Source organism: Microcaecilia unicolor, chromosome 1 (genome assembly GCF_901765095.1).
Source record: "Microcaecilia unicolor chromosome 1, aMicUni1.1, whole genome shotgun sequence".
In the NCBI taxonomy this organism is placed as follows: domain Eukaryota; kingdom Metazoa; phylum Chordata; class Amphibia; order Gymnophiona; family Siphonopidae; genus Microcaecilia; species Microcaecilia unicolor.
In genome coordinates, this window is record NC_044031.1 from 37,091,165 (window position 1) to 37,116,204 (window position 25,040).

Consider the following 25,040-nt stretch of genomic DNA (forward strand, 5'->3'; position numbering starts at 1 on the left):
CCAGGATTACGCTTCCAACCTTTCAGAAGTTTTGGATTTTACATTTATCAGAGTTGCCGAGTTACCCAGTTCCAGGAGGGATATCAGACCAGTCCTGGATTTTTGACAAACCATCTCCTTTTGTATTACGGGACCTGCAAAGCTGATTTCAGTGGCTATAATCAGGGACTACAAATACCCACACTGCCTTTGGGATGCAAGAGCAAAACCAGGACTGGCCCTGGTCAGGTGGGGTATGCTTTTTAGGGGGTCTCGGTCTTAGTGTTTTGTTCTATATTACACTGATGGAAAGTTTAAAGTGTTCAAATGTCAATTTTCCTATTTGTTTTTGTAATTTATGTATTAGTGTTTCTGAGCACAATAAAAATTATTACTTTTTAAAAACAAAACACGACTGGCCAGAAAGTTTTCTCCTGCACTTTGGTGACTTGGCAGCTCAGGATTTGTTTTTTAATTTCAAACATTTTAATTAAATTTTTTTTTTTTTTTTTTTTTTTATATCATTTTTATTAATGACCAAAAGGTACAGGTGACAATAAAGTGGAAAAAAAAAACATTGCATTACAAGTGCGTTCCAATAATCTAATTACATCCATGTTCAACCTGGTCATTTATAATTTTTGCTTTCATAATGTGCCTATCTAACCTCCCCCCCTCCCACCTCCCACCCACCCTCCACCCTGCAAGCTTACCCATTCAGAATTCTACTGCGAGCCATGGGAGTCAAGGTATCCCAGAACAATAACCAACATTGTAATAGTCGATCTCCTTTCGGGGATGCTAAGTCATTTATTTCCCTACGTTCTAGAGCTCCTAGGGAGATCATAAGGGATCGCCACCGTGGCATGGAAGGGGGTTCCGATGAAATCCAATTCAATAAAATCGTTTTCTTTCCCATAGCAGTCGCCATGCGTAGGAACGGTAACATACCCCTCCTTCGGTTCCCTCTCACCTTATATTTGTCAAATAAAAGGGTAGGTAAGGGGCACCACTGCAACCCCCAGATACTCGAGACGAATGCACAAAGCTGTGTCCAGAAGACACGGACCTGGGGGCACAACCAGAACATATGTCCCAAATGCGCCCCAGTTCCCGCACACTTAGGGCAGTCATCCAAAGGTCTTAAGGCAGCTCTAAACGCTCTATGTGGCGAAATATACATTCTCATGTTAAATTTATATTGGGATTCCTGCAGTGTCACCTCTCTAAAGGTCTTATACCCCATTGCCAAATTAGCCTGTACCATCACTCCAGTAATAGAACAGCCCAAGTCTCTAGTCCAGGCCCCAGCAATCTGATCATATGATATCTCCGGGCAAAGCTCTTTGAGTTTAAAATGATAGAATTTTAGAGGAACCGAAAGCTGCGCCTCCAAATCTAGCAAATCTGTAATTTGTCTTCGTCTCTGCGAGGTCAACGACGCTCGGGGGAGGGAGGCAATGTAATGGCTCAATTGCAAGTAGGAAAGGGTAGCCTGTGCTGGAAGTCCAACATTCTCACACAAATCCTTGAAGGACTTACATTTGCCTTCTTTTGTTAATACTTGAAACAGGAATATTATCCCCCCCTCCCTCCATGTCTGAAAAGTCTCAGTATCCGTGCCCACTGAAAAATCTACGTTGCCACCAATCGGTAGGAAGGGGGAAGAGTGGCACTCGAACCCTCCAGCTCTGCCCAGCCATCGCCATGCACGTCTCAGCGGCGTGAAAAGAGGAGCATATCCTTTGGCGGTGGGTGCTTTGCCAACTGGTGCATGCAACCAATAGCTAAAGTGATATTTGCTCACTAGTTTAGTTTCAGGAATGGGAAAGGAAAAAAAGGATGTGCCCCTAAACCAATCCGTAAGATGTCTCATGCAACCCGCCACTGACATACGTTGAATGCTGTGTACACCCAATCCTCCCTTTTGTATTGGAAGGTATGTTTGTTGTAGTGTAGCCCTGGGTCTTTTCCCATTCCATAGATATCTAGCTAGTAATCTGTGTAGTTTCCGCTCGTCTTTATATAAGAAGAATAGAGATAGCACCTGGACCACATATAGCCATTTCGGAACCAGGACCATATTGTACAGAGCTGCACGCCCCCCACAAGGACAGGGGAAGGCGCTGCCACATTTCTAAAGTGTGTTGAGTCTCTTTCCACAAGGGGGCTAAGTTGATTTTATAAAGTTGCGTGAGCGATGTTGGCAATCTGATCCCCAAGTAGACCAAGTAATCAGCGGTCCACTTCAACGGGAACCTTCCCTCCCAGCGCTCCCGCACGGAGAGAGGTATTGGTAGCACCTCGGACTTCTGTGAATTAAGTTGGAACCCCGAGTAATATCCGAATTCTGCTATGTGGTCTAAAGCTATTGTCAACGATGTCTGAGGTTGTGTCAGTACTAGAAGAATGTCATCTGCATAAGCCAATACTTTAACATGAAGCTGTGGTAGCTGAACTCCCTCCACCTCTGGGTCTTTTATAATATTGCGCAGCAGGGGCTCCAAGTATATCAAAAACAGAAGTGGGGACAGGGGGCAACCCTGTCTCGTGCCCCGTCTTACCAAAAAACGTGGAGAACACATTCCATTCACTAAGACTCTGGCTCCAGGATCCGTATATAGTGTATCAATTGCATGCAAATACCACCCGGACAACCCTATGTATTTAAGTGTTTGAAAGAGATAGTCCCAATTCACTTGGTCAAATGCTTTAGTAGCGTCCAGGCCTGCCAACATTAAGGGATGACCCGTGGCTTCCGCATACGCCACTGCCATCAGGGCCCTACGGACATTGAGACCTGGGTGTCTCCCCCGCACGAATCCCACCTGATGGTCCCCTACTAAAGCCGGGAGATGTATAGCCAGCCTGTCAGCAAGGACTTTAGCTAAAATTTTTACATCTACATTGAGAAGAGATATTGGCCTGTAAGACCCTGGCAAGTCGGGTGGTTTACCCGGTTTCGGGATGAGAACAATTAAGGCTTCATTCGAATCCCTGGGCAGTCTCCCCACTCCACAGCTGCTTCAAGGTGAAGTGTCAGGGGAACACTCAGTTGGGTCGACAATAATTTATAGTATTCTGTAGAGAAACCATCCAGGCCCGGAGATTTTCCCAAGGACAAACCCTTGATCGTTTGTTGAATCTCTCGGGCCTGGAGGGGAGCATTCAACTGATCCCGGACCACCTGTGGCAGTACCGGGAGGCCCGCGTCTCTCAAATAATCATCCAATTTTGGTCCCCCCTGCTGCGCCTCCGGTTGGTATACTCGGGAAAAATAATCTCTGAATATGGTCAATATATCCTTAGGACAAGATTTACGGGAACCATCAGGTGCCAACACCGTAGAAATAAATGTCTTCTCCGACCAGGCCTTTGCAACTTTAGCTAGTAATTTCCCAGGTCTATTACCATATTTGAAATAGTGATATTTACGGCCAAAAGCTTGCCTCTTGGCCCGTTCGTGGAGTAGTGAGTCTAGGGCCACCTGTGCCGCAATCACATTGTCATAATTGGTCTGGGTTCTACATCGTATGTGCGCCCGTTTAGCTTGTTGGTATTTACGCTCCAGTAAAATTATGCCTTGGGAGATCTTTTTATTTCTTGCGCTTAAGTATCCGATGATTTCCCCTCTCATAACTGCTTTAGAAGTTTCCCAGAACAATGTCGGGTTGTCTTTGTGGGCTACGTTATCAGATTCAAACAGTTTCCATTTTTGTACTAGGAAATTGCCAAAGTCTCCATCCCCCGCTAAGTAGGATGGGAACCTCCATGACTTAAATCTGTCTACATTTTGTCCCAGTGCTATATCAGCCCAGACTGGAGTATGATCTGATATCGCCATTGTTGCCATATCTGTCTTAACTACCCGAGAAAAAAGCGATGTGGAAACTAAAATGTAGTCTATACGGGACCAGGTTTTGTGGGCCTTCGACAGATGGGTATAGTCCCGCCTTTGCGGGAATAGTAACCTCCAGGGATCTACTAAGTCCATTAACTTACAGAGATAAGGTAATCCTTTACTGCGGGGTAGTGCGCTCCATGCCCCGACCGTCGAGCGGTCGAAGTCCGGGTCAAGCACTTGGTTAAAATCTCCCGCCACAATCCAAGGGGCCGTATCGTATTTGAGACCCAGATTTATCAATGTCTGGAAAAACTCTGCATCATAACCGTTTGGCCCATAAACAACACATAGGTAGTATTCCTGTCCCATAATATTGAGATGAAGTAGGACGTATCTTCCCTTAGGGTCTTTCCCTATTAATTTAGAAGTGCATGGGAGCCCTTTCCTAATCAATATCGCCACTCCTCCCCGTCTAGCCCCGGAGGAGGAGTAATAACACTCCCCCACCCATTGCTGGCGCAGCTTTCGGTGTTCCTCGTCTGAGAGTTTGGTCTCTTGTAGGCATACTATGGAAGCCTTTAGGCGGTTCAAGTGTGTTAAAATTTTTGATCTCTTAATTGGAGAGGTAATCCCCGCCACATTCCAGGTCACTAATCTTAAATGTTCAGTCAAAGCAATCTTCTAACTTCGTCAAAGTAACATATAGCAAACCTAACTTAACGCCCCGGTTGCCCAGCCTCAACCAAAGGCTCCTTATATCAACCAACACACAATCATACCATGGTTTACCCAAGCCCACAGCTCTTCTTTGTGTCCCTTCATCAATCTGCTCGCTTCTGCTTCCATTCCCTCCCTCTCCCTCCCCCTTCCCCTGTATCTCCCCCCCTTGTCCTCCCCCCATCTTCCCCCCACTAACTATCTGGCCTGTCTTACCAATCTCACTGCGTTCAGTGAGTGTAGCAGGCAGAGGTCTAGATGCTATAGGAGCCCTACCCTTCTTTCATATCAAAATAAATGTATCATAGTTAGTGTCTCACATAGCCCAGAAAGCCACCAAGATCACACCGTCAGGTATTCGAACAGCTTTCCGCTCCAGTCCATTCCTGAGCCATTCCGCCATAAGTCTCTGGTCTACCATCTTGTTCACCCAGCCATTCGGTCTCACTCTTTTTCACAGTCAATTTTCGCCGTTAGCAGCCCAACAAAAACTTTCTAGAACTCAAGCAAAGTAGCAATCCAACCGGCAACTGCCAACTAAGAACTCCATCAACATATTGTGTGGTTAAACCATCTGTGGAATATAATGGCAATCCCCCCAATGTCAGGTCTGGTGATGATTCAACCACTCCGCTACAGCATCTGGTTCAGTATAAGTTGTCCAGGTTCCATTCGCCAAGATTTTCAAGGTTGCTGGATATTGCAGGGTGAATTTGAACTTTTTTTCCACTAGACAGGTGCAAACCGTGGAAAAAGCGCGGCGTTGTGCTGCCAAAGCCGCAGAGTAATCCTGAAAGATACGTATTAAGGTTCCATCATATTTTGTAGTTTCCCTGCAGCTTTTATACTGTCGCAATATTGCCGCTTTTTGGGCATAACAGTGAAATTTTGCTATCACCACTCTGGGCCTCGATTCTCTTGTCGGCCTAGGTCCTACACGATGTGCACGTTCAATTCGGATCGTACGGCCTTCTCCAGCCTCCGGGAAATGTGCCTGAAGCCATGTTTCCAATGTGCGTTTTAAGTCTTTATCTGCCAAGGATTCTGCAAATCCCACAAAGCGGAGATTATCGCGGCGCGAGCGATTTTCCAAATCTTCTACTCGCTGCACATTCTCCTGGACCAGGCGTTGTAGTCTTTCTATCTCTCCCGAGCTATTTTGTTGACCATCTTCCACCTCCGCAACCCGGGCCTCCAGCTCCCCAGTCCGACGTGAAAGTTCTGTCGTGAGCGCCGACAGCCCCGTTATCTGGGCAGAAAGCTGATCAAACTGGGGGGCCAATGCGCCCACCACTGCTTCTGTAAGTTCTGGCAACGTGAAATCAGAGGCCGGGCGGGAGGGTGAATTCGCCGGCGAGGCGGCCGCCATCTTGGATTCGCCAAGTCTCGGTTTCTCCTCTTTTTTCTTCGTGTTTTTTGCGGTTTGCGCCATCGCCGATCGCGTTAAATATTTGTCCATATACTGGGAGAGCGTGTGCGCCTTAGATTCTCTACTTTCTGGGGTCGGAGACGTCTTTAAAGGTTCGAATTTCGGGCAGGGCTCCCAGCAGCCGAAAATTCACTTCCTTCCCAGCTCACAGCATCACGTGACCGCCTTTAATTAAATTTTTATAACAAACTACAACTGAAGAGAACTATATAGAACATAACATACAAATAAAACATATCATTGTCAGATGGGAAGAAATACTACAATCATAATCAGTTTATAATTATCAGAAAAACAACCACAATACCCATTGATGAGACAGTATATTAAATCCGTGAAAGATAAGTTTCAAGAGGTTTCCAAATCCTACAAATGTTATGGTATCTTGTAACCAGGTCTAAGTGCAGCCAAGGATAGAACAATGCCTAATACTCACCTCCCAACATAACACGAACAATTTCACCACCATTAACACACCAACTCTGAGTCTTCCAATCTCGGATACCCTAAAAATTCTTGGAGTTACCATTGACCGACACCTAACACTTGAGAGTCACGCGAAAAACACAACCAAGAAAATGTTCCACTCAATGTGGAAATTAAAAAGAGCAAGACCTTTCTTCCCAAGTACAGTCTTCCACAACCTGGTACAATCAATGGTACTCAGTCATTTAGACTACTGCAATGCGCTCTAAGCTGGCTGCAAAGAGCAAATAATCAAGAAACTTCAGACAGCTCAGAACACTGCAGCTAGACTCATATTCGGTAAAACAAAATATGAAAGTGCTAAACCCCTACGAGAAAAGCTACACTGGGTCCCACTTAAAGAACGCATCACGTTCAAAATATGTACCCTAGTTCACAAAATCATTCACGGAGATGCCCCAGCCTACATGTCAGACCTGATAGACTTACCACCCAGGAAGGCTAAAAAATCATCCCGCAAATTCCTTAATCTTCACTTCCCCAACTGTAAAGGTCTAAAATACAAACTAACGCATGCATCAACCTTTTCCTACCTGAGCACACAATTCTGGAATGCGCTGCCGCGCAACTTAAAAACGATCTATGAACTAACTAACTTCCGCAAACTACTGAAGACCCATCTCTTTAACAAGGCATACCACAAAGATCAACAAATGTAAACTCCACACAGAACCAGAATTGTCTTATAACATTTGCTTGTTACACTACTATCATGTTTTATCATTATCATGTTACCAAAGATCCTTCTGTAATACTAAATGTCTATTTTCTCATATATTTTCACCATTCATGATGTATTGTAAGCCACATTGAGCCTGCAAAGAGGTGGGAAAATGTGGGATACAAATGCAATAAATAAATAAATAAACAAACAAACAATCTCCTCCAGCCACAGGCTCCTGGTACAGTCAAGAAATAAATGTCCACCAGCAACTTCAATCTTAAGGACTTTATTCCATGCAGGTTTCTAGTAGACCTGATACACAGTTCCAACAGCAGCATTCACCTTCAATCTTAAGCACGTGTAAGCCACCTGAAAGTGTGTGGCAAATAGTCCCCTTTAAGCTGTAGGCTATCAGCACATACCAGGATTCAATACAGGTTCACAGTCAGTTCCAGTCTGGGTTCTTTATCCAGGGCACAGTAACAATAGTTCAACTCCAAATAAAAGCAGTTCATTCAGTTCATCATCACAGTTAAACCACAAAGCAGAAGTTTCTACCTTCTACTCTCTTTACCTTCATAACAGGTTCCATACTTTAGGGTCTTCTCATACCCAAGGGATTCCACCCTGCATCTGCTTCACTGGTAGATTCAATACTTTAGGGACCTCTCTTACCCAAGGGTTTTCAGCCTGCACAACTTTAGGGACTTCTCTTACCCAAGGATTTTCAGCCTGCATCTGCTTCACTCTACCCTCTTCTCTCCCTCTCCTGAGACTCCTTCCCACCTGCTTAATCAATCCCTGGCTTCTGCTACCACAACCAATCATTCTCCTTCCATTAGCTTCCCCCAACACCCATACCAGCTGAGTTAAGTATTAGACTAATGATGAGCTCCTGCACACAGGGTTTCCTATCTCTCTTTCCCCCTAGTGGCAGCCAATCTACACATCCTGCCAGCTTACACCCATGTCTTCCCCTATTGCAGCTAGGAGTCCAGTCTGGGTTCTTCATCTCACCCCCTGGCTCCTTGCCTGCAATGCCTTCTGGGACTTGTATTTCAGACTGAAACTGCCTTAACCCAACTATCCTTGATGTGACTATCACAATCTATTGTTTTTTTTGCCAGAAAGTATTAATACATGAGCAGTCAAAGACCATCACGCTTATTTTCGAAAGAGAAGGGCACCCATCTTTCGACACAAATCAGGAGATGGGCGTCCTTCTAGCAAGGTCATCCAAATTGGCATAATCGAAAGCCGATTTTTGACACCCTTGACTGCTTTCCATCGCAGGGATGACCAAAGTTCATGGGGGCGTGTTGGCAGGGTAGCGAAGGCGGGACTGGGGCGTGATTAGGAGTTGGTCGTCCTCGGCCGATAATAGAAAAAAGAAGGGCGTCCGTGACGAGCACTTGGCCGACTTTACTTGGTCCATTTTGTTTCATGACCAACCCTCAAAAAGGTGCCCTAAATGACCAGATGAACACTGGAGGGAATCAGGGATGACCTCCCCTTACTCCCCCAGTGGTCACCAACTCTCTCCCACCCCTGAAAAAATGTGATTATAAATATTATTTGCCAGCCTCTATGCCAGCTTCAGATGCAATACTCAGGTCCATTAGAGCAGCATGCAGGTCCCTGGAGTAGTCTAGTGGTGGGTGTAGTGCACAGCAGCTAGGTGGACTCAGGCCCATACCTTCCTGTACCTATTATTCTTGTGGTGGAAACTGTGAACCCTCCAAAACTCATCAGAAATCCACTGTATCCACATATTGATGCTCCCTTCACCCATAAGAACTATTGTCATGGTGTACAGTTGGGGGTAGTGGGTTTTACAGACCTCCGAAACAATTGGAGGAATTAGATAAAGACCTGATCGCAGATATTCAAAAGTTGGGAAACAAGAGAGAGGTGCTGTTGCTGGGAGATTTCAATCTGCCGGATGTAGGTTGGAAGGTTCCGTCTGCGGAAATCGGAAAGAAGCGGTTTGCTCAGACAAATGGTGACGGAACCCACGAGGGAGGGAGTGACGCTGGATCTGGTGCTCACAAATGGGGATAGCGTGTCAAATATCTGAGTGGGTGCCCACCTGGGCAGCAGTGACCATCAAACGGTTTGGTTTGATATTACAGCTAAAGTGGAGAGCGGCCACTCAAAACTCAAAGTTCTGGATTTCAAGCGTGCTGACTTTAGTAAAATGGGGGAATACCTGAGGAAGGAGATGATGGGCTGGGAGGAAATACAAGAAGTGGAAGGACAGTGGTCCAGGCTGAAAGAAGCTATAAATAGGGCCACGAACCTTTATGTAAGGAAAGTAAATAAAAGCAAGAGAAAAAGGAAACTGATATGGTTCTCCAAGCAAGTGGCTGAGAAAATAAAGGCTAAAGAGTTGGCGTTCCAGAAATAGAAAAAAAACTCAAGAAAAGGAACACGAGGAGGAATACCGGATGAAACTGAAAGAAGCCAAGAGAGAGATACGTCTGGCGAAAGCGCAAGCGGAAGAACAAATGGCTAGAAATGTAAGAAGGGGTGACAAAAATTTCTTCAGGTATATTAGTGAAAGGAGAATGACTAAAAAGGGAATTGTGAGACTAAAAGATACTGCGAACTGCTATGTGGATAATGATGAAGAAAAAACAAATTTGCTAAATAGATACTTTTGTTCTGTTTTCACAGAAGAAAATCCTGGAGAAGGACTGCGATGGACTGCAAAAAGTACAAATGAGATTGAAGTGGATAGAGCACCGTTCATGGAAGAGAGTGTGTATGAACAACTTGAAAAGCTAAAGGTGGACAAAGCCATGGGACCGGATGGGATCCACCCTAGGATATTGAGGGAGCTCAGAGAGGTTCTGGCGGGTCCTCTTAAAGATTTGTTTAATATATCCTTGCAGACAGGAGAGGTTCCGAGGGATTGGAGAATGGCGAAGGTGGTCCCTCTTCACAAAAGTGGTGATAGGGAAGAAGCTGGAAACTACAGGTCGGTAAGCCTCTCTTCGGTTATTGGAAAAGTAATGGAAGCGATGCTGAAGGAAAGGTAGTGAATTTCCTGGAAGCCAATAAGTTGCAAGATCCAAGACAACATGGATTTACCAAAGGGAAATCGTGCCAAATGAATCTCATTGAATTCTTTGATTGGGTGACAGGAGAATTGAATCAGGGACGAGCTATAGACGTAATCTACTTAGATTTCAGCAAAGCTTTTGACACGGTTCCCCACAAGAGGCTCTTAAATAAACTGGATGGGCTGAAGATAGGACCCAAAGTGGTGAACTAGATTAGGAACTGGTTGACGGACAGAAGCCAGAGGGTGGTGGTGAATGGAATTCGCTCGGAGGAGGGAAAGGTGAGTAGTGGTGTGCCTCAAGGATCGGTGCTGGGACCGATTCTGTTCAATATATTTGTGAGTGACATTGCCGAAGGGTTAGAAAGTAAAGTTTGCCTATTTGCGGATGATACTAAGATCTGTAACAGAGTGGACACCCGGGAGGGAGTGGAAAACATGTAAAAGGATCTGAGGAAGCTAGAAGAATGGTCTAAGTTTTGGCAATTAAAATTCAATGCGAAGAAATGCAAAGTGATGCACTTAGGGAATAGAAATCCTCGGGAGACGTATGTGTTAGGCGGGGAGAGTCTGATAGGAACGGACTGGGAGAGGGATCTTCGGGTGATAGTATCTGAGGATCTGAAGGCGACGAAACAGTGTGACAAGGCGGTGGCCGTAGCTAGAAGTTGTTAGGATGTATAGAGAGAGGTGTGACCATCAGAAGAAAGGGGGTGTTGATGCCCCTGTATAAGTCGTCGGTGAGGCCCCACCTAGAGTATTGTGTTCAGTTTTGGAGGCCATACCTTGCGAAGGATGTAAAACGAATTGAAGCGGTGCAAAGAAAAGCTACGAGAATAGTAAGGGGTTTGCATTACAAGACGTATGAGGAGAGACTTGATGACCTGAACATGTATACTCTGGAAGAAAGGAGAAACAGGGGTGATATGATACAGACGTTCAAATATTTGAAAAGTATTAATCCGCAAACGAACCTTTTCCGGAGATGCAAAGGAGGTAGAATGAGAGGACATGAAATGAGATTGAAGGGGGGCAGACTCAAGAAAAATGTCAGGAAGTATTTTTTCACGGAGATAGTAGTGGATGCTTGGAATGCCCTCCCGCGGGAGTTGGTGGAAATGAAAACGGTAACAGAATTCAAACATGTGTGGGATAAACATAAAGGAATCCTGTTCAGAAGGAATGGATCCTAAGGAGCTTAGCCGAGATTGGGTGGCAGAGCCGGTGGCGGGAGGCGGGGATAGTGCTGGGCAGACTTATACAGTCTGTGCCAGAGCCGGTGGTGGGAGGCGGGACCGGTGGTTGGGAGGCGGGGATAGTGCTGGGTAGACTTATACGGTCTGTGCCAGAACCGGTGGTGGGAAGCGGGGCTGGTGGTTGGGAGGCGGGGATAGTGCTGGGCAGACTTACACGGTCTGTGCCCTGAAAAGGACAGGTACAAATCAAGGTAAAGTATACACAAAAAGTAGCACATATGAGTTTATCTTGTTGGGCAGACTGGATGGACCATGCAGGTCTTTTTCTGCTGTCATCTACTATGTTACTATGTTACCTCATACCTCATACACTTATACCTCATACGATCACTATACAACTTTGTATTTGTTATCCACCGACTGGGCAAACGCCTTTGACGGTACTATGTAAGCCAGATTGAGCCTGCAAATAGGTGGGAAAATGTGGAGTACAAATGTAGTAAATAAATAAATAAAGCTAAGGGAGCATTGGTGAGACGTGTACCTGGGAACATTTATTTGAAGTCCACTGCAGTGCCCCCTAGGGTGCCCCATTGCTAGGGTTACCATATTTTGTCCTCTTAAAAAGAGGACACATGTCCCGCCCACGCCCCGCCCCTGTCCCACCCATGCCCCACCCCTTTTGCATCCTCGCCCTGCCCCGTGTCACATATCCCCCTGCCCCTCCATCACCTCCCCTCCCCTCCCCCTTGTCACATATTCCCCTCCCCTGCCCCCCGTCACCTTCCTTCCATCACCTCCCCTCCCCCTTGTCACATTTTCCCCTCCCCTCCCCTTACTTACTATCTACTGCCCTGGTGGTCTAGTGACCTTTTCGGGGCAGGAAAGAGCCCCCTCTTTCCTGCCCGGAGCACTGCCTTGCCCTGTATCCTTCTCGGTCTCAGCTCGGGATTCAAAATGGCTGCCGAGAGTTGAAATCTCGCAAGGCCGCTTCAACTCTCGGCGGCCATTTTGAATCCCGAGCCGAGACTGAGAAGGATGCAGGACAAGGGCAGCCAGTGCTCCGGGCAGGAAAGAGGGGGCTCTTTCCTGCCCCAAAGAGGTCACTAGACCACCAGGGCAGAGAGTAAGTAAGGGGAGGGGAGACCCACGGCACCGCTCACCTGCCTGCCCGTTTGTCCAGAAATCCAGACAAACAGGTTGTCAGGTAAAACTCACTGGACGTCCCGGATATGTCCTCAAAAACAGGACATGTCCAGGGAAATCCGGACATATGGTAACCCTACCCATTGCTCTCCTGGGATGTCTGTGTGGCCAGTCTACTAAGAATGCTGGCTCATCCTACATCCCAATGGCTTGATTTTGTGCGTTTTTCACGTGGGCATTTTTTTTCTCGAAAATGGACCAAAAAGATAAATGCACAGAGCACAAAAACATCTAGCAAATAGCCATTTTTGAAAGAAAAAGATAGACGTTTTTCTGTTTTGAAAATGGCTATATTCTCCACTTGAATTTTGGATGTTTTTAGCAAAACATCCAAAGTTGACTTGACATCATATCGAAAATGCCCCTCCATGTGTCTTAGCATACGCAGCAGGAAATTCTACCAACCATGCAGGCACAGGCATTTACAGTCACATAAACCAGCGTATTTTTATGTGTACTCGCAAAACCCACCCACATTCCACCCTCGTACATATCCTCTGGCAAACTAAGAGCCATCAGCATTTTATAAGAGCTCAATTATGGGCAGATGTGGCCAGATACATGCAAAAATGATTTTATAAAATTACCCCCAAAGTGTTAGGTTTTGAATGGGGGCTCCCCTGCTTCTCAGACTGACAACTAGGCTCCTCCTCCATCCAGTTTCAGAGGTGTACTCAGTCTCTGCTAGTGGAATACTGGAGGACACACACCAACACACCAATACCGGGATTCACACTCTCATCCTCTGAGTATTGGAGCACACACACAACAACACACCCGGCTAGGACTCATTCCTCACCTCCAAGACCTGCAGGAAATGGTATGGCACTAATAGACATTAGACTGTCACACTTACTGTTGGTTGAGCTGCTCTCCAGGGTTTGCACGAGAACGGTGTCATTGCTAGGTGGAGGGTCCTCCACACGCTCCAGCAGTGCCTGCACCAGCTCATCCCGGTTGGTGGGAAAGATGCCTATGTGATCCCCCGGCTGATACTGCAGTTCCTTCTGTCCACCCGTGTCAAGCCGTACCAAAATGGTGGAACGGCTGCAATGAGACACTTGGTCACTATAGAGCAGGTCAAAGAGAACCCCAATACTCAAGGTTGCTATCACCCTTGAATCACCCACACTGTGTTAGCTGTCATCAGTGGTTCTTAAACATTTATAAGGAAAGTGTGGCCACTGATTTCACTTTGAAAGCATCGGTACACTTCCCAGTGTGTACTCTGCCACCACTACTGTGAAAGCAACAGTAGATACTAAGCCAGAAGGACTTAGCTTTTGGGGGCAGCAAGTCTTTGGGTGGGAGGGGCTTAACAGTGGGGGAAAGGGAGGGGAGTCAGGGCACCCCCATGTCAAGGACATAGGCAGCCACTAAAAAGGGGTCCCTTTAGAGGAAAACAAAAAAGTACAGATCCACAGAGCTGGCTAAAGGTTAGTTTTATTAGCTTCAATGCAAAGGGCAATTGTAAATCAGTATTGACCCCTGCAAGTGTCCAAAGCAGGAATCCAAACAAGCCAAGACATGAAGGAACAAGATGAAACGGGAATCCAGACACAGCTGCAGCAAGAGCCCAGCACTGGAGCAGGAAGTAGACAAGAAAACTAGATACAGGGCAGGAACAAGGCAGCAAACAGAAGCAGTGACCCAGCACCCAACCAGAGGTAGGTCAACAGCAGAGAGAAGACATGCTGTATTCAGACAAATAAGACGCCCAAGAAAGCATAAGCACGAGGTTCTCCTTGAAAAAGCCAATACGGCAAAACGGGACTCCATCGGAAAACGAAAGATAAGTGCTATATGCGAACTTTAGAACATTATTAGTAGTTTAAAATTGACATATATTAAAAATAACAAACTGGTAGGTTTTGAGTCAATGAAGAATTGAATCCTTGTGAGTCATACTGAAACAGTGACAGGGGATAAACAGAGGTTTTTTTTCCACCAGTTAGAATAAACATTGAACACCATGGCGTCACAACCACTAAGTAGGAATTTGGAAGTAATTTAATTGATTGAGTGAGTGGTTGAGTCCATCTGATTTAAAGTGATCTAGAGGAAATGAGGGACAGGGGAGATACGATATAGTCGTTTAATACCTGTCAAGTATTTAATATCCAATCAAATCTTTTTCAGAGCTAGGGAAGTGGTAGAACTAGAGGACATGAGATTGTGGGGAGGGAGTCAACTTAGGAGTAACATGAGGAAATACTTTTTCACGGAGAGGTTGGTGGATGCCTGAATACCCTCCTAGTAGAGGTGGTGGGAAAAAAAAGAGTGACAGAATTAAAAAATGGTTGGATAAATACAGAGGATCCCTAAATAAAAAGAGAATGGAATCTAAGCAAAATGCCCATGACTTTCACACTTTAAATAGGCGTAGAGGGGTGTAACCTGCATGAAGCAGCAGGTGCAATTTTAACCACCTTGTTGGGCAGACTGGATGGACTGTATAGGTCTTTATTTGCCATTATTTACTATGGTGTTATAGTCCCCCATGAGAAGAAATCCGCTGAAACACGGAGAACTCAAACGCCCCACGAAAAAAACAAGTGGGTAAAAAAAGTGGGAGAGTGACCAAGGATACCAGAAACTGGAAGATGTTCGTTAATAAACAACTTTATTAATAATTTGAAGACTCGACACGACGTCGTGTTTCGGCCGTCAGGCCTGCATCAGGAGTCTGCTTTACACAGTGCTGCGGACCAAAAGTAATGACAAACGTTTGAAGATCCTACAGCAGACTCTAGGGCAAAGTATTGCTGGGTAACATTGAAGATGATCCTTCAGGTATAACGTAGTAGTCTTACATAAGTGCTTCCCAAGCTTACTTAGCAAACTTCACAATGCTATGTTGACTGGCTGCTGAGTAAGCTTGGGAAGCACTTATGTAAGACTACTACGTTATACCTGAAGGATCATCTTCAATGTTACCCAGCAATACTTTGCCCTAGAGTCTGCTGTAGGATCTTCAAAGGTTTGTCATTACTTTTGCTCCGCAGCACTGTGTAAAGCAGACTCCTGATGCAGGCCTGACGGCCGAAACACGACGTCGTGTCGAGTCTTCAAATTATTAATAAAGTTGTTTATTAACGAACATCTTCCAGTTTCTGGTATCCTTGGTCGCTCTCCCACTTTTTTTACCCAGTTATAGTCCCCCATCCCATATTCATGTTTGCATGCTGTCTGCTTGTGCACTTCAGCTGATGTGATCATGAAAATGCTATTTATTCTTGCTGAGCACATAGTAGCTCCCTGTGGACTACCTGGGTCTGTATTATCAAACATTTCCTCCTAAGTCTCGGAATGAGGTCCGGTGCAAAAACTTAACAGATAAAGATTCGGAGTCTCACCTGGAGTTCTCACTCTGTAGGTTTAGCTTAGAAATAAATGTTGACACAAACACCTTCCGCCTGTGTAGCTGGGAAAGACCTGGGGAATGCAAAGACATTTCATCAATAACAAACAGCAACAGGGAAACCTGAGGAGGGAAGAAACTCATCGTATCTCACAACAATACCGATAACTCTTCTACCAGCCTCTTTAAGAAGCAAGCGTTACAGGGATTGATGCATGGGTGCTGACTGTATGAGGAGCTCACAGCCCCTGCAGTCCCAGTATGTCCCAGCAGGAGTCAGTATAGGGAAAGATAAAGGAGTATTGGCTACGTGAGGAGCTCACAGCTCCTGCAGTCCCAGCACCTTCCAGCAGGAGTCAGTGTAGCAAGGAGGTTTGATCACAGGAGACGGTATAAGCCTATCTGGTCCATGTAGGTGGAGCTTGTCACCCTATCAATTACATTGTTTTGGGTGTACCAAGATGGCAGCAGCTGCATTGGGTGGCAAGAATAAAACCTCCTTGGGTAGAGTGGGTGGAGACTAGCTTGAGTCTTATAACATTATGCTGCCTCCTGTTATCAAACCTCCTTGAATGCAAGAGTACTGGCTATTTGAGTTCACAGCTCCTGCAGTCCCAGTCTCTCCCAGCAGGACTCAGTCTAGGGAATGGTGCAGAAACCTAGGTAATAGGAGAATTCATAGCTCTTGCAGACCCAGCTTTTCACAGTAGGAGTGGGGGATGGCAAAAAAAGCACTGGCCTGTGAGAGATCTCTAGTGCTGAGCCGTGCTAAGCAGTTTTCCAGGGTGCATTACCTGTAATAAGGTCTGGTGCATTTGCTTGAATGGACAGTCTGTGTCTGGATCGCTTCCAGCTGCATTTAGTTGTGAAAACATCATTAGCAACAGCTTCTGCATCTCCAACACAGAACGTGTCACAAGCAGCCTAGAGAGAAAAAATAGAATACAAATTATAGGAGACTCACAAAATAAACTGAACAGTATATCAATGGGACCCAAAGGTAACTGGGTTAGAAACTGACTGAGTGACAGGTCACTGAAAACAGCAATAAATAGAATGTACTCTAGGAAAGGAAGGCGGTAAGTGGAGTGCCTCAGCGGTCTGTTCTGCGGCCAGTTCCATTCAATACTTTCAGATGAGGTACTAGTGGGAAATATGTGGGCTTTTAGAACATGTGGAAATAAAGGTCAACAACCAAGTTGCTGGTGATACCCTTGTATTGGATTAATTTGATGTGTATTTGACAAGCTTTGGAGAGATACCCCTTGTCATCCAGTCAGTGAAGAAACAACATAGTTACACCGGGTATAAATAGTACAAAGTCATCTAGGTCTTAGATGTCTCTATATCAGGGGTGGGCAACCTGCAGCCCACTATTGAATTTTATGCAGCCCCGGAGACTACGGGACATATACACAGAAAATGTCATGAACCAGCGTTTTGGCGATTCTAAATACTGTATTTCACAAATGTTTTCAGAATAGCCACTCAGTTTGTTTCCATCATTTTTAGTTACATTTGTACTTATTTATTTGTCTCATAGGATCTATCTGTGCATTCCCAGTTCTGACATTGCATAATGTTGCAGATCACTAGGGGTAGCACTGACATTCATCCAGCCAGCCAGCCCACTGTGTATACAGTTTGCCCTCCCCTGGTCTACATGCTTTTAAAGCTCTATGAAAGGGGATGGGGTAGAGGTGATGAAACAATAGCGTTCTATATCTGCCATAGCCAAGTGCATTGTTTCTTCACTGACCTGAATAAGACAACTCTTGAAAATTTATCACAGATATATCATTAGTCCAATAAAAAGGTATAAGTACATAAGTAATGCCACACTGGGAAAAGACCAAGGGTCCATCGAGCCCAGCATCCTGTCCATGACAGCGGCCAATCCAGGCCAAGGGCACCTGGCAAGCTTCCCAAACGTACAAACATTCTATACATGTTATTCCTGGAATTGTGGATTTTTCCCAAGTCCATTTAGTAGCGGTTTATGGACTTGTCCTTTAGGAAACCGTCTAACCCCTTTTTAAACTCTGCCAAGCTAACCGCCTTCACCACGTTCTCCGGCAACGAATTCCAGAGTTTAATTACACGTTGGGTGAAGAAAAATTTTCTCCGATTGTTTTAAATTTACTACACTGTAGTTTCATCGCATGCCCCCTAGTCCTAGTATTTTGGAAAGCGCGAACAGATGCTTCACATCCACCTGTTCCACTCCACTCATTATTTTATATGCCTCTATCATGTCTCCCCTCAGCCATCTCTTCTCCAACCTACACCTTGTTGGTTGACTTTATTTCTACATATCCAAGTGGACTAACACGGCAATCGCAATTCTCTTTTGACAAGTAGTACTAAGATCTGCAACAGAGTAGCTCATTCTAAGTTTAACGACAGGCTCCATTCCCAGTCCTCCTCTCCTCTTTTCCAGGCCAACCGAAGGAGGAACAGTGTTTTAACCTTCCCCCACTGGTTGGCTTTGCTCCAGCAGTTTGAACGAGAGGTCTCTCTTAGTCTCATGAGATTTGCTGCCAACTGTGTGTTCAGACCACAGTTTGACTGGCAAAGGAGGTAAGTACAGCAAAAGTACAGCTCTCATGTCTCCAATCAGAGGGTGGGGGATCCAACTATTGATGAGGTTGGTGATAGAGGGACACGATTTATTAATATAGGGGCCCTTTTACTAAGGTGTAATGAAATGTGGGCTTAGCAACAAATCGGAGAAAATATTTCTTCTCTCAATGTGTAATTAAACTCTGGAATTCGTTGGCAGAGAATGTAGTAAAAGTGGTTAGCTTAGTGGGGTTTAAAAAAGGTTTGGATGGCTTCCTAAAGGAAAATTCCATAGACCATTATTAAGATGGACTTGGGGAAAATCCACTGCTTATTTCTAGAATATGCAAAAATATATAAGAGGATATCTCAAGAAACACTTATATATTATTACACACGGCTACTATTCACATCACTCCCGTGGTGAATCTATGATCGTGTATCAGGATCTAATCATCGACTCATACCACCTCCATACCTATATTGTTCTTAATCTACAATAAAGTTGTTATATATATTATACTTGTAAGACACTTAGCTTAACGGGCTAATGCGCTCCTTTATAACTGGTGTGCCTGTATGCCCCGACAGGTGCCTGTTTCGCAACGCTTCCTCAAAGGGGACTCTCACACCGTTCAGCTATTATGTGCCTCATCTTAGCTATTCACTGATTGTGAAGAAGGAGATATAAGCCATACATTTTTTGACAAGTATTTCTAGAATAAGCAGCATAAAATGTATTGTACTGTTTTGAGATCTTGCAAGGTCCTAGTGATCTGGATTGGCCACTGCTGGAAACAGGATGCTGGGCTTGATGGACCTTCGGTCTATCCCAGTATGGCAATACTTATGTACTTACGTAATGCAGGACTTTCCCATGCACTAAGCCCAGATTTACTACGGCATCAAAGTTAGCCATTTTCTTTTTTTTTCCCCGAACAGGTAGAAAAGGTGGTGGTGAAAGCTAGATGGATGTTTGGGTGCACAGGGAGAAGAATGGCTAGTAGAAAAAAAGGAGGTGATGATGCCCCATGTAAGACTCTGGTGAGATTTAGAATATTGTGTGTGATTCTGGAGACCACACCTTCAAAAAGATATAAACAGGATGGAGTCAGTCATCTTTGTCATAAAGATTGAGGGTACAGACTTAAAGATCACAATATGTATACTTTGGAAGAAAGGCGGAAGATGGGAGATATGATAGATGTTTAAATACCTCTGTGGCATAAATGTACAGCAGATGAGTCTCTTTCAATTGAAAGGAAGCTCTGGAACGAGGGGGCATGGGATGAATGTGAAATGGGATAGACTACGAAGTAACCTCAGGAAATACTTCTTCACGGAAGGGGTGGTGAATTTGTGGAATGGTCTTTTGGTGGAGGTGGTGGAGACGAAAACTGTATCTGAATTCAAGAAAGCTTGGGACAGGTACATAGGATCTCTAAGGGAGAGGAAGGGATAATAGATGGCATGGAAGGGCAGACCAGATAGGCCATACGGTCTTTATCTGCCTACATTGTTTTCTGTTCCTACGCTGAATCTGGATATTCAGCGATGGCTGCTATCCAGACAGAGGAGCTGAATATCTGGATTGAATTCAGTGGTGGCAGTTGGCATTTAAAAAATAACTGGCTGAATACTGACCTGCATGGGACCAGTGCTATCGGAATGGAGGGGGTGAGGTAAACCGCCAGGGGCATTCCACTGCACCTCTTCAGGGAGCTTTTGCTTCATGCTGCAGTTGTAGTGGCAGAAGGTCTCCTACAGGGCCACCGGACTTCAGGCGCAATATTGGAAGGGGACCTGGGCCAACCAACAGCATCACCTCAAGGGCTTCTTCCTCCACACCATGGTTGATCTGACCCCTCCAAAATGCCCATGGAGCTGCTTGGCCTAGTGATGGGCCTACACATGGTCTATCGAGTCTGGCCACCCACACCTTCTGCCCAGCTGTACAATCATGTCCTCTCCATCAGAGACCCTCTCTGCTTGCTCCAAACTTTCTTGAATTCATATGCTCTCTTTACCACCTCCACTGGGAGACTGTTCCACGCATCTACAACCCTTTCTGTAAAGAACTACTTACTTAGATTACTCCTGAGTTTGTTCCTTTTCACCCTCATCCTATGACTCCTCATTCTACACCCTTGAAAGAGGCCCAACTCCTGTGCTCTACTGTGGTTCTACCCTGGGTGCTGTATTTTAAAGGGTGCTCCTGGTGCTGGTGGTGGGAGGAGAGTAGAGTGTTGATCAGAGGGTACATTTCCTGCTCTGCCAGGTACTTGTGACCTGACTTGGCCACTGTTTGGAAAACAGGATACTGGGCTAGATGGACCATTGTTCTGACCCAGTATGGCTACTCTTATGTTCTTAACTATTCAAAATACAGGAATCCATCTTATATGTGGTTCAGACAGATTTGATAGAATTTCCTCATGTTATGAGTAGAGAGGTGTGGTAGCCATGTTAGTCCATTTTTAAAGGTAATCAATAGAAATAAAATAAAATAAAACATAGAAAAGAGAATAAGATGATACAGTGGGGGAAATAAGTATTTGATCCCTTGCTGATTTTGTAAGTTTGCCCACTGACAAAGACATGAGCAGCCCATAATTGAAGGGTAGGTTATTGGTAACAGTGAGAGATAGCACATCACAAATTAAATCCGGAAAATCACATTGTGGAAAGTATATGAATTTATTTGCATTCTGCAGAGGGAAATAAGTATTTGATCCCTCTGGCAAACAAGACCTAATACTTGGTGGCAAAACCCTTGTTGGCAAGCACAGCGGTCAGACGTCTTCTCTAGTTGATGATGAGGTTTGCACACATGTCAGGAGGAATTTTGGTCCACTCCTCTTTGCAGATCATCTCTAAATCATTAAGAGTTCTGGGCTGTCGCTTGGCAACTCGCAGCTTCAGCTCCCTCCATAAGTTTTCAATGGGATTAAGGTCTGGTGACTGGCTAGGCCACTCCATGACCCTAATGTGCTTCTTCCTGAGCCACTCCTTTGTTGCCTTGGCTGTATGTTTTGGGTCATTGTCGTGCTGGAAGACCCAGCCACGACCCATTTTTAAGGCCCTGGCGGAGGGAAGGAGGTTGTCACTCAGAATTGTACGGTACATGGCCCCATCCATTCTCCCATTGATGCGGTGAAGTAGTCCTGTGCCCTTAGCAGAGAAACACCCCCAAAACATAACATTTCCACCTCCATGCTTGACAGTGGGGACGGTGTTCTTTGGGTCATAGGCAGCATTTCTCTTCCTCCAAACACGGCGAGTTGAGTTCATGCCAAAGAGCTCAATTTTTGTCTCATCTGACCACAGCACCTTCTCCCAATCACTCTCAGCATCATCCAGGTGTTCACTGGCAAACTTCAGACGGGCCGTCACATGTGCCTTCCGGAGCAGGGGGACCTTGCGGGCACTGCAGGATTGCAATCCGTTATGTCGTAATGTGTTACCAATGGTTTTCGTGGTGACAGTGGTCCCAGCTGCCTTGAGATCATTGACAAGTTCCCCCCTTGTAGTTGTAGGCTGATTTCTAACCTTCCTCATGATCAAGGATACCCCACGAGGTGAGATTTTGCGTGGAGCCCCAGATCTTTGTCGATTGACAGTCATTTTGTACTTCTTCCATTTTCTTACTATGGCACCAACAGTTGTCTCCTTCTCGCCCAGCGTCTTACTGATGGTTTTGTAGCCCATTCCAGCCTTGTGCAGGTGTATGATCTTGTCCCTGACATCCTTAGACAGCTCCTTGCTCTTGGCCATTTTGTAGAGGTTAGAGTCTGACTGATTCACTGAGTCTGTGGACAGGTGTCTTTCATACAGGTGACCATTGCCGACAGCTGTCTGTCATGCAGGTAACGAGTTGATTTGGAGCATCTACCTGGTCTGTAGGGGCCAGATCTCTACTGGTTGGTGGGGGATCAAATACTTATTTCCCTCTGCAGAATGCAAATAAATTCATATACTTTCCACAATGTGATTTTCCGGATTTATTTGTGATGTGCTATCTCTCACTGTTACCAATAACCTACCCTTCAATTATGGGCTGCTCATGTCTTTGTCAGTGGGCAAACTTACAAAATCAGCAAGGGATCAAATACTTATTTCCCCCACTGTACCTTTTTTATTGGACTGCCTTAGCACATTTTTTAATTAGCTTTCAAAGGTAACCCTTCTTCATCAGATCATTTGAAAGCTAATAAAAAAAATGTACTAAGTTAGTCCAATTAAAAAAAGCACCACGGCCTCACACAGGCTGGGTTGGTGGCGGAAGTGAGGAACAGAGTACACCAGAGCAGAACGAGCCCAAGTACCACTCCCTCTTGAGGCTAAGAGCCTTATCAGGACCTGCAGGAGCATAGAGTGAGGGGTGGTGACGCACCTGCTGACATAGTTAGGGACTTGCCACCCCCATGACAAATGCTCTTAGGGTGGGGGACAAAGCAAAGCCCCTGCTCCCTGCCCTATCCAGCCCTCATGCTATCTTGCCACCCTTCCTGTGCTCCTGTGGTGTGAAAATAAGATAGAGGGGCAGCTGGTTTGCACTGGGCTGTGATTGACCTCTGTTCATGTGCTCTCCATATCATTCCCACTCTTCCTCCTCCCCTCTTTCGAGCTGTGACTCGCTTCCCTGACACACTTCCGCCCTTTCTGATGGATCCAGAGGGGAAGCTTCCTGCCAGCACTAATGTAAACACTGCTGGCAGACAGTACCGTGCCAGCCGCTCCATGCTCCTTCCCCCTCCTATTCCACCCTATTCTTCACATTTGCTTCTTTCTAGAGACCTTTTGCTGTGCTTAAAGAATTTTTTTAAAATGAGATTCTTTTGCCTTGTCCCCTCCGAATCAAAAACGGGAGATGAGTGTGTCACTAGAATTAATTTGGCTTTTGCTCACACCTTTTCAGTAGTAGCTCAAAGTGAGTTACATTCAGGTACACTGGGTATTTTCCTGTCACAATCTAAGTTTGTACCTGAGGCAATGGAGGGTTAAGTGTCTTGCCCAAGATCACAAGGAGCAGCAGTGGGATTTGAACTGGCTACCTCTGGATTGCAAGACCGGTGCTCTAACCACTAGGCCACTCACACAGGAGCAGAGGACAATCACAGCCCAATGCAGACCAGCTGCCCCTCTTATCTTGTTTTCACAGCACAGGGGCACAGGAAGGGTGGTGAGATAGTGTGAGGGCTGGATAGGGCAGGGAGCAGGGGCTTTGCTTTGTCCCCTACCCTAAGAGCATTTGTCATGGGGGTGCTAAGTCTCTAACTATGTCAGCAGGTGCGTCACCACCTCACTCTATGCACTTGCAGGTCCTGATAAGGCTCTCAGCATCAAGAGGGAAGGTGATACTTGGGCTCATTCTGCTCTGGTGCACCCTGTTCCTCACTTCCGCCACCAACCCAGCATGTTTGAGGCAGTGGTGCCAGTCACCTGCCATCCTCCCAGCACAGGGCATGGCAGCCAGCCATTGCAGTTCCATGCACCAGCCTGCTAAACACTGGTAGCCAGTGACCTGATCACTGAGTTAAGAAACACAGTGAAAAGAGCATCGACTTTATGGAAAACTAGTAAAAAAGGCCCGTTTCTGACACAAATGAAATGGGCGCTAGCGAGGTTTTCCTCAGAGTGTGTATGTTTGAGAGAGTGTATGTGAGAGTGACTATGTGTGAGAGAGAGAGTGAATGTGCGAGTGTGTGTGTGTGAGAGAGAGTGAGTCTGGGTGCGAGTGTGTCTGTGAGAGAGAGAGTGTGTGTGTGAGAATGAGAGTGTGTACAAGTGCGTATGTGAGACACAGTGTGAGAGAGAGAGTGTGTTTCACACAGATACAGTGTGTGCGAGAGACAGAGTGTGTGTGAGACACAGACTTTCTGTGAGACTGAGTGTATGAGACCAAGAGAGTGCGTGAGTGACTGTGCGACACAGAGAGAGTGAATGTGATACAGTGCGAGACATGGAGTGTGTGAGAGACAGTGTGTGAGAGTGAGAGAGAGAAAGACATTGACTATGAGAGAGAGAGTGTGACAGAGAGAGTGTGTGTGTGACAGAGATACCTCCCCCCTCTCTGGTGTCAGGCCCCCCCCCCCTCTCTCTGGTGTCTGAGCGTTACTGTGCAGGACGCTGAGCTCTGGCTGTGCTTCAAGAACTGACCAATCCTATTTAATAGAATGCACCTCCAACCATTCTGAAGCCGAGAAACCTCGTGTGGTTGGTCACTTCTGCTTGTGACGAACCCGGAAGTACGTGATGTCAATTCAGGAGATGGATAAAGAAGCAGGGATGCCTCAGCCATGCAGTCAGCTTCAGAATGTTGGAGGTACGTTTTATTATATAGGATAGTCTACCAAATGGTTCTGTGACTTCTTTTCAGTTTATAGAAAATCAGCAAAGTAGGAGAAGTGAGCATACCTAAATCATTTCAAGTCTAAGCTAAAAGGCTACTATAGTCAACTGTCTTACTAGTGATGGAGGTTTAGGGGTTAAGGGGATGGCTGAGTGTGTAGCGCATGTCAAAACAAAACAA

At 45.6% G+C, this 25,040-nt stretch overlaps 1 protein-coding gene across 1 annotated transcript in view; it reads right to left on the reverse strand.

Moving 5' to 3' along the window:
- Positions 1 to 25,040, reverse strand: part of NOS3 (nitric oxide synthase 3) — a 235,114-nt gene that overhangs the window by 105,349 nt on the left and 104,725 nt on the right. Inside the window, 3 exon segments of the mRNA XM_030195595.1 lie at positions 13,442 to 13,632; positions 15,942 to 16,020; positions 16,741 to 16,870. Coding sequence (XP_030051455.1) covers positions 13,442 to 13,632; positions 15,942 to 16,020; positions 16,741 to 16,870 — 400 coding nt within the window.